This window comes from Mustela nivalis (genome assembly GCF_964662115.1).
Source record: "Mustela nivalis genome assembly, chromosome: Y".
Taxonomy (NCBI): Eukaryota; Metazoa; Chordata; class Mammalia; order Carnivora; family Mustelidae; genus Mustela; species Mustela nivalis.
The window spans coordinates 30,252,844-30,266,569 of NC_139041.1; the positions used below are offsets into that span (position 1 = coordinate 30,252,844).

General features: G+C 35.9%; 1 protein-coding gene across 8 annotated transcripts in view; it reads left to right on the forward strand.

Annotated features, from left to right (window-relative positions):
* The window catches only part of LOC309856854 (ubiquitin carboxyl-terminal hydrolase 9X-like), a 163,198-nt gene that overhangs the window by 94,425 nt on the left and 55,047 nt on the right, over positions 1-13,726 (forward strand). For all 8 annotated transcript variants that reach the window (XM_082718527.1, XM_082718526.1, XM_082718524.1 and 5 more), the window contains 5 exons: positions 1,445-1,575; positions 1,758-2,036; positions 5,966-6,091; positions 7,069-7,194; positions 7,643-7,812. In XM_082718527.1, coding sequence (XP_082574653.1) covers positions 1,445-1,575; positions 1,758-2,036; positions 5,966-6,091; positions 7,069-7,194; positions 7,643-7,812 — 832 coding nt within the window. The remainder of the gene's footprint in view (positions 1-1,444; positions 1,576-1,757; positions 2,037-5,965; positions 6,092-7,068; positions 7,195-7,642; positions 7,813-13,726) is intronic.

The window sequence follows — 13,726 nt, forward strand, 5'->3', positions numbered from 1 at the left end:
GCCCCACATTTATTGTTTTGAACAGTTTTATGGGGCTTTTTGGATACATACCAGGCGATATATATACATGCTGGATGATTTAGTAAGTCCATTGAGGCTTTTGGATACATAGTGCTGGATGACTTAGTAACTCCATGTTTAACAATATTGGGGAACTGCCAAATTGTTTTCCACATTGGCAGCATTCTTAGTCCCACAAGTAAAGTATAAGGGGCCGAGTTCTTCCACTTTTAATTGATACCTATTACTGTTTTTGAATTATTGTCATGCTAATTGTGGTAGAGGATCATCTTAACTGAGGTTTTTCGTTTGCATTTCCTTGATGACTAATAGTGTTAAAGTCTTTCTTCATGGGTTTACCAGCCATTTTGTATCTTTGGAGAAATGTCTGTTATATCCTTTGCTTACTTTTAAAGTTTTTGTTTTTGTTTTTTAATTGAATTTTAAATGTTACAGTACTTTACTTACTTTTGAAGTTTCTTTTTTTTTATTTAATTTTAAATGGTACAGTGCATTCAGGCATAAATCCTTTATCAGATACACAACTACAAATATTCCTTCCTATCTTGTACATTTTCTTTTTTTCCCCCCCTTTTTAAAAAAGATTTTATTTATTTGAGAGAGAACAAAATCATGCTGATGGGCAGGGGAAGGATTAGGCCCTCTGCTCAAGCCTGGGGCTCCAGGATCATGACCCCAATCCGAAGGCAGTCACTCAACCAACTGAGCCACCCAGGCACCCCTTCTTTTTATTTTCTAAGTTTACTTTTATACACAAAAGATTAATATTGATGTAGTCCAGTTAAACTGTTTCTCCTCTTGTCACATTTGCCTTTAGCATCATATGTAAGAAATTACTGTGTAATCTAAGATTATGAAGATTTACTATGTTTTCTTTTGAGAGATTATCTTTTTAGTTGTATCTCTTCATTTCTTGTAAATCTCACATCTTTGTACAAAAGGAAAATGCATAGCTCTTTTGCTGTTAGATATATATTAGGAAAGTTGTCTCTTTTAAATAGTACCTCAGTTTTTTAAAAGCCAAAAACAAATGGTTTATCATAGGGGGCAAATAATTGAGAACTTGGTGGCAGGAGCTTGTTTATGTTTATTTATGTTTCAGAAGCACTACTACTCATGTTGTGCAGTTTTGGGTTTTTGTTTTGGTTTTTGTAGTTTTTTTCTGTCTCTAATAGGGAAGGAAGAATAGTTGATTTGAGGTCTCTGGATAGCAAACTGTTCCCTTCATGTTTTAGGTTGACTGTTAAAGAACCTTAGCTGATCATTAACTAGTCCAGGTCTGGTTATAGTTTAAGAGTTGATCTTAGAACTCAGCTTAATGGATATTTATTGATGATGTTCTATAATTAATACTCTTAAGTACATTAAATATAAAATAGTAATATATGATTTACATTTTACTGTAACTGTGTTTTCTTTACAGATAGCACAACAGTAGAAAAATTAAGAGCTCTTTGTTTGGATCCTGCAAAACTTGGAGAAAATAACCTTGGACCGGCTCTTGAATCACTTTTCTTTGGTCCTTCTGCCTCCCAAGTGCTATACCTAACAGAGGTTCATTTTATTTTATTTTTTTTAACTAATTTTTACATCATATGGTAATATAAAAAATATGCATAAGAATGTAATCTTATTTAAGAATTTTTTAGTATTGATGATAAAGGAAATAAGTTATTTTAAAATTTTTTTAACATCTTTTAATACAGCCCCCTTCCTTCCCTTTTCTTTTTTTCCAGGTTGTTTATGCCTTGCTAATGCCTGCTAGTGCACCTTTGGCAGATGATTCCTCTGACTTTCAGTTTCACTTCTTGAAAAGTGGTGGCTTACCTCTTGTACTGAGTATGTTAACAAGAAATAACTTCCTGCCAAATACAGACACAGAAACTCGAAGGGGTGCTTACCTCAATGGTCTTAAGATAGCCAAACTATTGTTAACTGCCATAGGCTATGGCCACGTTCGAGCTGTAGCAGAAGCTTGTCAGCCAGTTGTAGAAGGTGCAGATCCCATAACACCGGTAATAAAAATTTTTAAATCATTAATAAGGTTTATGGTTGACATGTAATTTTTAAACTTTAAACTATTTAGTGATTCTTAAGTAGAGAATGTAAGTTCAGTTACATTTGCATTGAAATGTAAACAGTGATTACACTGATCTCATAGGGCGCCTGTTCCCTAAGTCAGTTTGAGTTTCAGTTGTTTAAGTGTCAAAAACTCATCTGAACCTTTTATTAACTGATACCTGAAAGATGAATAGAGACAGATGGTAATAAAAAAAAGATTTAATTGGTGTGTTGCCCATCTCTTCTCCCACTAGGACAAATATAACCACCAAAATTGACAAGAACTTTTCTCAGCCATGGTATCCTCCTAATGAACATCGCTGAATATTCTCAGGATATACTGAGATTGATGCAAGGATTGAATGTGTCATTCACTTTACACTAAATTTTAGTTTATTTTATTTAGCTGTATTACTCGCTACAGATAAAATGCTTTAAGGATATAGATTTTTTTTAGAAACAGGTTGGTTTTTCATCTTAGAAATTTGAATAATGATGGACATTCGATATTTAGAATTACCATTAATTACTTTAGGTAGGATAATTGTATTGTGGGTTTGTTTCAAAAAAGAGTCATATGCTGAGGTTTTTGTTTTGTTTTTAAATATAAACATGTATTTTTATCCCCAGGGGTACAGATCTGTGAATCGCCAGGTTTACACACTTCACAGCACTCACCAAAACACATACCCTCCCCAATGTCCATAACCCCACCCCACCCTTCTCCCAACCCCCTCCCCCCAGCAACCCTCAGTTTGTTTTGTGAGATTAAGAGTCACTTATGGTTTGTCTCCCTCCCAATTGCATCTTGTTTCATTGATTCTTCTCCTACCCATTTAAGCCCCCATGTTTATGCTGAGGTATTTGAATAAAATACAATGTCTCAGATTTTCCTCCAATGTAATTCTGGGGAGATATGGTCAGACTGTGTGAGCTGAAGAGGGAGTGAAAAAAATCTCACATTTTATTGATAATTATAAAAGCTAGATAATGAATTTTTTAGGGTAATTTAAATTCTTCTCTACTTTTTTTTTCCTTCTCTCTTTTGTATAATTTTGCAATTTTCTACTAATAAGGTTAAAAGAAAAATGCAGGTTGTACAGCAAATTTTAGTATTTATTTATTTGAGATAGAGCAAGAATGAGAGACAGGGAGCACAAGCGGGGTGAAGGGAAAAGGGAGAAACAGACTCCCTGCTGAGCAGGGAACCTGATGCAGATCCCAGAACTTCAGGATCATGATCTGAGCTGAAGTCAGACACTTAACTGACTGAGCACTCAGGCACCCTTGCAAATTTTAAAAAGAAAATTACAATGCTCCATTTTCACTTCCAGGTTTAATGTTTAAATTGTGCGTGTCCATGTTTAATGGTCAAATATGTCAAACTCTAATGTTCTGATCACCATATTGTATCATTTAGTCATCAATATTAGACATATTTGTGGGTTACTCTTAACTTAAAAATCCACACATATTTGTGGATTACTCTTACTACCTATTTTGTAAGTGAAAATCAATATCTCAAGAGATGAACTATTTTGACCTCGATAATAAAATGACCTGAAATTTCAACTCTGTGAAGAGGCAGGCTGACTCTAAAACTGTACTTTCCTCTACTTTGGGTTTTTATTTGAAATTTCATTTTAGAGGCATTATGCAATTAGACTTCCAAGCATTTACTTAAGTAATTAATATGTATATACAATAAATAATACATTAAGTAAAAATGAAAGCAGGATCTGATTGAGGTTAGAGACCGTTAAGTATTTTACCTAGTCATTCTGCTTTGGCCACCTTTGTGTCTGTAGAAACAACTTCACAAACCCTTAAGTTTCTTTTTTTAAAGATTTTATTTATTTATTAGACAAAGAGAGATCACAAGCAGGCAGGGAGGCAGACAGAGAGAGAGAGGGAAGCAGGCCTCCCGCTGAGCAGAGAGCCAGATGTGGGACTCAATCCCAGGAGCCTGAGATCATGACCTGAGCCAAAGGCAGAGAGAGGTCCAACCCACTGAGAGGTCCAACCCACAGAGGTCCAACCCACAGAGGTCCAACCCAGGCACCCCAACCCTTGAATTTCTTAAAATTCCTCTTTTTAAGAGGGTGCCTGGGTGGCTCAGTGGGTTAAGCTGCTGCCTTCAGCTCAGGTCATGATCTCGGGGTCCTGGGATCGAACCCCCACATCGGGCTCTTTGCTCAACGGGGAGCCTGCTTCTCTCTCTCTGCCTGTCTCTCTGCCTACCTGTGATCTTTCTCTGTCATATAAATAAATAAAATCTTTTTTTTTTTAATTCCTCTTTTTAAAAATATATATGTAGATTTTTTTGTAAGAGAGAGCAAGCAGGAGTTGAGGAGAGGGAGAGAGAATCTCAGGCAGACTTCATGCCCAGCACAGAGCCTAGTGAGACTCTTGACCTTACAATCGTGAATTAAGCCAAAATCACTTAACCAGCTGATCCAACCAGGTGCCCCTAAAAATATTTCTTAATAAAACTTTATTGTGAGGGGACGCCTGGGTGGCTCAGAGGGTTAGGGCTCTGCCTTCAGCTCAGGTCACGGTCGCAGGGTTCTGGGATCGAGCCCCACATCGGGCTCTCTGCTCAGTAAGGAGCCTGCTTCTCCTTCTCTCTGCCTGCTACTCTGTCTATTTGTGATCTGTCTGTCAAATAAATAAATAAAAACCTTTAAAAAAAAAGCTTTATTGTGAAAGAGAATGGGGTGAAGATGATGTAGAAATTTTAGCATGTTGGGAGGAGAAACATTATAGAGAACACATAGCACAAGTACCTTTGAATAAAATGAGGAACATCTTAAAGAATGAAAGGGGGGGGTGCCTAGGTGGCTCAGTGGGTTAAGCCGCTGCCTTCGGCTCAGGTCATGATCTCAGAGTCCTGGGATCGAGCCCCACATCTGGCTCTCTGCTCAGCAGGGAGCCTGCTTTCTCCTCTCTCTTTGCCTGCCTCTGCCTGCTTGTGATCTCCGTCTGTCAAATAAATAAATAAAATCTTTAAAAAAAAAAAAAAAAAAGAATGAAAGGGGGCACACCTGGATGGCTCAGTGGGTTAAAGCTTCTGCCTTCAGCTCAGGTCATGATCCAGGGTCCTGGGATGGAGCCTCACATCCAGCTCTCTGCTCAGCAGGGAGCCTGCTTCTACCTCTCTCTCTATCTGCCTGCCTCTCTGCCAACTTGTGATCCTTGCCTGTCAAAAAAAAAAGGGAAGGAATTGAGTTCTAAATTTAAAGATTATAGGATAAGGAATTAAAGGTGTATTTATTTGGTGTACCTCATTTTTTTCAATGATACCATGACAGGAATAGCCAGGAGGGCTGGGGAAAGAATTTACCTGGAAACACGTTCAGAGCTGTGTGATTTATCTTCTCCATTTGAAAGTGAACTCAGTTGTGGAGACAGTATTAAATTCATCTGAACAAGATGGGACCAGGGAGGGAGACAAACCATAAAAGACTTTTAATGTCAGGAAACAAACAAGGGGTTGTGGGAGGCGTGGGGAGGAATAGGGTGGTTGGGTGATGGACATTGGAAAGGGTATGTGCTGTGAATTATTTAATCCTAATGATTCACAGACTTGTACCCCTGGGGCAAATAATAAATTCCATGTTAATTTTAAAAAATTCATCTGAAAGTGGACATTGCAGTAGAATATTGTCACTCCAGAAGGTATCTAAGAGAAGTCTACAGTGTTGGCAATCTGAAATGCTTTTTCTGCAGATCACCATAAATCGTGCAGTGCGTATGTAGAAGGATTACATCCTAAAGAGAGTGATGATGGATGAGGACCAGAGGGTTAAGCTTATATTATGCAAATTTTTTTGAAAATGTGCTTATGGTTTTTACTTCCAAATAAAAATGTTAACTTTTACAGATTAACCAAGTTACTCATGATCAAGCAGTGGTACTACAAAATGCCCTTCAGATTATTCCAAACCCATCATCTGAGTGCATGCTTAGAAATGTATCCATACGTCTTGCCCAGCAAATATCTGATGAGGTTAGTATCAAGCTGAAGAGTCTTGCCCAGAATCTGGGTTGGTTTATTTTTTGTTATTTTTGATATAGTATCTACTTATTCATAAATAAATGAAGATTCTCATAATCTAGGACCAGATATTCTGAAACCATAAGCCTTGATTTTATTTCAGCTTAAGTTTCATAAAATTCTGCTATTAATGTTATCTATTAATATTCATACTTTAGAAAGCACTTTCTAAACAGGCTATTTGAGATAAATATTGCATGAACTAGGTCAAAATAAAACATATGATGAGTTTAAAGTAATGCTACAGTCAAGAAAACAACATTTTCATCAATCCCAGAAGTTTTCTGCTCCTGGCTATAAGCAGCCACTTCTCTGCGTTTGTCATTATAGAATAGTTCTCTATTTCTTAAATTTTGCAAAATGGGATCATATTGTGTACTTTTTATGTCTGAGTTATTCCAGTCAGCATGATTTTAGAATCTTTCAGTCTCTTATCTGTATGTGGTTTATTCCATTTTAAATGTTTCTACCTTTTATGGTTATCTTCCTTGTTCTATTCAAAGACGTTAGAATTATTTCATTTTTTTTACTATCAGGAATAAAACTATTTACTTTGAAAATACCAAATCACTTGTGCTTTGGTCAGCTGATTTTTTCCTTACCTGTATTAACCATAGGAATTGAATGACTGGGTGACTTGGTTTTCCTGTGTTTTAACAAAATATCTATAGAGCCAAATTAGATCTTAACCTGAAGCATATTTAGGCTTTAACTGATAGTTTTACTTCATCTGCATATATCTTATGACTTGAGGTGAAGATTTGAAAAAAAATGTGGCTACTTTAGATATTAAAGACAATGCAGAGCGTATTTGTGGTAAGAGCCATTTATACTACTTTCACAAAGAGAAATGTTTTCTGATAACTTCACTTAATATTTTTTAAGTATTTAAGTAATTTAAGTATTTTTAAGTATTCATTTTCTTTCAGGCTTCAAGATACATGCCCGATACTTGTGTAATTAGAGCTATACAAAAAATCATCTGGGCATCAGGATGTGGGGCATTAGATTTGGTATTTAGCCCAAATGAAGAAATCACAAAAATTTATGACATGGTAAGAATTGTGACAAAACTGTATTCCTTTTATATAAAGGTTAATTGTGCACTAAATTTTCATCATCTCTGCCATCCTTTAAAGACCTGGTCATTTGTGTCTATTAGTTTTTGGGTTATTTTGTTTAGTTTTTTTTTTTTTTATTTTATTCACCTGACAAAAACCATGCTGCATGGTCACGTGATCACAGGGAGGGACAAGAAGAGAGGGAGAAGCCACCTCCAGCCTGAGCAGGGAGCTTGATGTGGGACTCAGTCCCAGGACCCTGGGATCATGACCTAACTCGAAGGTAGATGCTTAACCACTGAATCACCCAGGCATCCCTGGATCTTTTAGTTTAAAGTAAACATACAGCTGTAAGATAATCGTATATTATTTTATTTTGAAAATAAAACACTTCAGTGTATTTTAAATTAATGAGTAATTTATTTTGATTCTAACTTTACAGATCCTCACTGCAAGCATTGAGCCAGACATGGAGGATGAACAGGTTTGCTGTGAAGCATTGGAAGTGATGACATTATGTTTTGCTCTAATTCCAACAGCCTTGGATGCACTTAGTAAAGAAAAAGCCTGGCAGACATTTATCATTGACTTATTATTGCACTGTCCGAGCAAGTAAGTGATTTTTTTAATCTAGAAGAAGGCTGACCTTACTCATTTCAGCAGAAAGGAATATTTTGATCATAATTTATCTTAGAAGTCAAATAAGGAAACCTTTTGGTTTTCTACATAGTACTTTGATATTTAGGAAACTTATATTTAACGTGTTTGACTTAACCTAAGTGGATAGTTCAGTGGCCTTAAGAACTTTTATAAAGTGTCATGCAGTCAACACTATCTCCTAAATTTTTCATTATCCAGACAAAATTTTTTAAATGAAAATACCCATTTTCCAAACCTTCCACCCATTCGTTACCTCTGATCTATGTACTATCGCTGTTTACTTGCCTATTACAAGTACTCACATAAAAGGAATCACATAGTATTAGTCCTTTTGTGCTTGGATTGTTTCATATAGCATAATGTTTTAAAGTTCATCCATGTTGTAGCATATTGAAGAATTTCCTTCCTTTAAAGCTGAATGATCAGTAGATAATTGATGTACATACAATGTTTTTGCTTACACAGTTCATCTGTTAATGGATACTTGGCTTGATGGATACTGCTGCTATGATAATTGCTATGAACCCAGATATCTGTTTGAGTAACCGTTCTCAATTCTTTTGAGAATATGCCTTGGAAATAGATACTACTTGGTAATTCTATGTTAACCTTTTTTGAGGTTCACAAAACTGAGTTGCACAATGACACAGTATATTATATTGCCATAAGCAATGTATAAGGGTTCTAGTTTCCTCCATATCCTCTCCCATGCTTGTTATTTTTTTAACTTTCTTTAAGGTAGTAGCCCTCCCAGTAGATACTACGTAACATTTTATGATGTTTCAGTTTTTATTTCTGTATGTGGTGTTGAGCATTTTTTCATGAACTTATCTTTTGTTTAGTGTGGCAAATGTCTTTTAAGTGCTCCATTTTTAGGAGCACCTCTATTGTTCAGTTGAGCATGTGCCTTCAGCTGAGGTCATGATCCCATGCATTGAGCCAGAGCCTGGCATGTGGTTCCCTGCTCAGCTGTTCTCCCTCTTCATCCTCCCTCTTCTTGGAACTTCTTGGTTCTTCCTCTTCATCCTCCTCCCACACCCCATGTTCACTTGCTCTCAAATGAATAAATAAAATCTGTTAAATAATCAATTCATTTTGAAACTGGATTGTTTATATGAATTTTAGAATAGGCTTTCCCTATTTCAGCAGTAAACACCATTGGAATTTTGGGAGAGATTACATTATATCTGTTGATCATTTGGTGGTATCGACATTTTAATGTGAAGCCTTTCAGTACATCAGCACATATTCTTTTATTTAGGTCTTCCATTTCTTTCAACACAGTTGCTCCTTCTTAGTTATGTTTATTCTTATTTATCCTTTTGCTACTATTATAGGTAGTATTTTTTTCTAATTTCTTAATTGTTTTTTAATTGGTTCATTGCTACTATATTATGTAGAGAGACAAGTGATTTTGTGTATTGATTTTGTACTTTACAGTTTTGCTAAATTCACAGTCTTTATCAGCTTTTCAGGATTTTATCAGTATATGAAATCATGTTTCCTTTCCAACTAGAGATAGTTTAATTTCCATCCCCCCAATTTTTGTGTTTCATTTGCCTTTTCTTTGCTTTATGTTCTTCTATGCATTGAATAGAAAAGATGATAACAGACATCCTTCTCTTGTTCCTGATAGAGAAAGCGTTTAGTCTCTCATCATTGAGTAGATAGTAAGTCAAAGCTTTACATATAGGATCTTTATCCTGTTGAGATTTTCTTTTTATTCTTTAAGTGATGAAGTTCTACAACCTGGGTGAGGTTCGGTGGGCTGAGGTCCAGAGCCAATGACCAAGAAAGAATTCTTGAAACATCTTTGGTGCAAAATGGTGGTTTATTAAAGCATAGGGACAGGATCTGTGGGCAGGAAGAGCTGCTGCCCCGGGTTGTGAGGGATGGCAGGTTATATACCTTGCAGTTGGGGGAAGGTGAAGGGAAGGGATGGGAGGTTTCAACAGAATTTTCACATGTTAAGGAGGTGTCACACTCCTGCTATCAATCATCTTTGTTAGTGAGATTTAGGACATTTGTAAACCAAGGGAGACTCCCTGTCTTGCAGGATTGTGATCCCTGTAAGTTAACTATTTGTTCATGGCAGTCAGGGCTGCCTGAAGGATGCTACACATATGACTGAGGGGAGCAGATGGAGATTGGGTGCAAGTTGCCACCTTTTGCTTTGTCTTCAGCCAGCCTCTTGCTCCCTCATCATAAGTGTTTTTATCATGAAAAGGTTGGAATTTGTTTAAGTTTTTTCCTGAATCAATTGAGGTGGTCACAGAGTTTTTTTCCTGAATCATATTTATGTGATGTGTCAAAAATTGTTTGGTTTTTTAAGATTTTATTTATTTGACACAGAGAGAGGGTTAGAGCTCATAAGCAGGGGGAGAGGCAGGCAGAGAGAGAGAAAGAAGCAGGCTCCCTATAAGCAAGGAGCCAGACATATGGCTTCAGCCCCAGAATTCTGGGATCATGAGCTGAGCTGAAGGCAGCCACTCAGCCAAATGAGCCAGCCACTCAGGCACCCTTCAAAAACAATTCTATTAAAATAAAAATAAATTTATTAAAATACACTGATTTATATGTTGAAAATCTCACATCATTAGGATAAATCTTACTTGGTCATTTGGTATAATATCTGCAATATACTTAAAATTTTGGTTAATATTTTGTTGAGTAATTTTGATATGTTTATTATTGTAAAAAATATGTAACACTAAATTTCTGAACTGATAGTTATGGATTAAATATAATTATATCATTTCAAGAAGCTCTGGAATTGTTTAATCTTGCAGAAGTGAAACAATATACTCACTAATCTAAATTACCCACCCATGGCATCACGAGTTCTTCTCTTTGGTACATACCTTTTTATTCTCTGTTCCTGTGATTTTGACTACTTCAGGTACTTTATATGATTGGAATCATAAAATATTTGTCTTTATGTCACTGGGATAGTTGCTTAGCATGAGGTTGTGAAGGTTTTTCCATATTGTAGCATGTGACAGGGTTTCCCCCTTTTTAAGACTGCATAAAATTCCTCTCTATGTATTATCACATATTCTTTATTTATGGGGTGATAAACATTTGTGTTGCTTCTGTCTCTTAGCTATTTGAACAATTTGGTGATTAATGTGGGTGTTCAGACATTTCTTCAAGAAACTATTTTGAATTCTTTTGCATATATACCCAGAAGTGGGATTGCTGGGATCATAGTGATGAGGGAGCAGGAGGCTGGCTGAGGACAGAGCAGAAGTTGGCACCTCGCACCCCCCTCTCCACCCGCTCCCCTCCATAATACGTGTGGCATTCCTCAGGCACCCCTGTCTGCCATAAAACAATAAATAGTTAACTTGCAGAGATCACAATCCTGCAAGACAGGAATCTACCTTGCTCTACAGATATCTAAACAGGGAGATTACCTTATCAATAGCACAAACTTCCAGAGGCAAATAACTCTCAGTTCCTGATGCCCTAATGTCTCCTTCCCCATCATAAACTGGAGGAGCCTGAGGTAGAAGAGAAGGTAAATGATAGCAGGATCATAATACCCCACCAAGAATCTCCCAACTATCTTGATGTTAATGGCTGACCTAAAGACGACATTGATCAAGCCACAAGGGCACCTTGTAGGCCCTCTTTAACAAATGAAAACTCCGTGGAAACCTCCCTTCCCCTCCCCTATCCCCAACCGCAAGGTATATAACCTGCCATCCCTCACAACCCAGGGCAGCAGCTCTTCCTGCCTACGGGTCCTGTCCCTATGCTTTAATAAACCACCCTTTTGCACCAAAGATGTCTCAAGAATTCTTTCTTGGTCATCGGCTCCGGACTTCAGCCCACCGAACCTCACCTAGGTTCTAGAACTTCATCAGTAGTTAATTCTGTTCTTAATATTTTGAGGAATCTCAGTACTCTTTTCCATAGTCACTGCACCATTTTACATTTTTCCCAACAATGCACAAGGGTTCCAGTTTTTCCACATGTTTGATGACACCTATTGTTTTGATAGGTGGGTGCATCCTACTGGGTGCAAAGTAGCATCTCATTGTGTTTTGATTTACATTTCACTTACGAGCTTTTCATATGTTTTTGGCCCTTCTGAGAATATTTGTATTTCTATTCTTAAGGGGTTATTGGTCTTTTTTATATAGTATCATTATCTGACTTTGTTGTCATCATGATTCTGGCATTATGGAATAAATTTCTGTAGATTCTCCCTTCAAATTGCTTACAAAAAATTACTGATTTGTTCTCATTCTTCTGTAGTAGTATTCACCACTAACCCTTTTCAACTCCTAGGCTTTTTTTTTTTTTTTTTTTTTTAATTCTTAAGTAAGTTTCCCTACCCCTTAACCTCCACCCCACCCTCCCATGTAGGGCTTGAACTCAGAAACCCACAGATCAAGACGCTTCACTTAACTGAGCCAGCCAGGAGCCTCACTCCTAGGCTTTTTTTTTTTTTTTTTTTTTTTTGGAGGGGAGGGATGTTTCTTGATAACTGTTGTAGTTACTTCATTGTTAGAAATCTGTTCATTGATTTATCATCTAAATTTTACAATCTCTTCTGCTTACCTTTAATTTAATTTGCTATTAAGTACTTTTCTGTCTGAAATTATAATCATTTGAATTATCCCTTCCCTAGATTTCTTTTAGTATTTGTATATAATGTCTTCTCCAACATTTTAATTTTAATCTGTCTTCAATATGGGTTGAAAATAAAAATATATTTATAAAAAATTAATTTAAAAATTTATAAAAAATAAAAATATATTTTTAAAGTATATACTAGGCTGTAACATGTTTATATGCTTTGACTATGTATTTTTTGGTATATTTAGACCTTTGAGTTTGAATATTATTAATATCTTTGTATTATTGGCTCCCACATTTCTGCTTGGATTTTGTTCATTTTCTCATGTTCTTGATTCTCTCTCCTTCACTTTTTTCTGGCTTTTCTTTCTATATTTTTCTTTTAAGTAAATAAAACTGTGTAACTTCTTACTAGATTTCCTATACAGAACTTATCTACACCAATAGTTTTTCCCAGAATTTGTAAATTGCTCATAAGTGTTAAAATTATCACTTGAAAAGGACTAGCAGAAATTTTCCTTGATGCGCATTATAATTTTGAAGAAAATTTATTTCTGAAAAAGCAGATATAGAATTTTTAAATATTGTACTTGATCTGTAATTTTTTAAAAATTTCCTCAGCTTTATTGAGGTGTACTTGATAAATCAAAGATGTATATACATAAGATGTACCAATGTGATTTTCTTCAGTATGTACATTGTGACATGATTACTGCAGTCAAGGTAATCAGTGTATCCTTTGCGTTACATAGTTGTTTTTTTTTATAGTGGGGACATTTACAATCATCTGTCAGCAGATTATAAGAACACAGCAGGTTATTAAGGATAGTTACCAAATTGTATGTTATTTTCCCAAAAAATTTGTTAAAAGAAAATTTTGTGCCTTTACCATCATTCTCCCAGCCACCATTGTACTCTCTGGTTTTAAGTGTGAGTGTTTTATATTCCACATTTAAGTGAGATTAAGCAGTTGTTGTCTTTTTGGGTCTAGCTTATTAATACACTTGGCCTCTTGTGCTCCAGGTTCATCCATGGTATCACAAATGGCAAGACAACTTCTTTTTAAGAGGCGAGCTATACTCCATTGTATATGTGTATCATATTTTTCTTATATAGGCATCCATCATCAACATATCCTTAGATTGTTTCTATGTCTTGACTATTATTAAAATGCTTCAGTGATCATGAGAATGTAAATATTTCTTCAAGATACTGATTTTATTCAATTGGATATATATCCAGAATTGGGATGCTGGATGATATGTTTTATTTTTAGTGT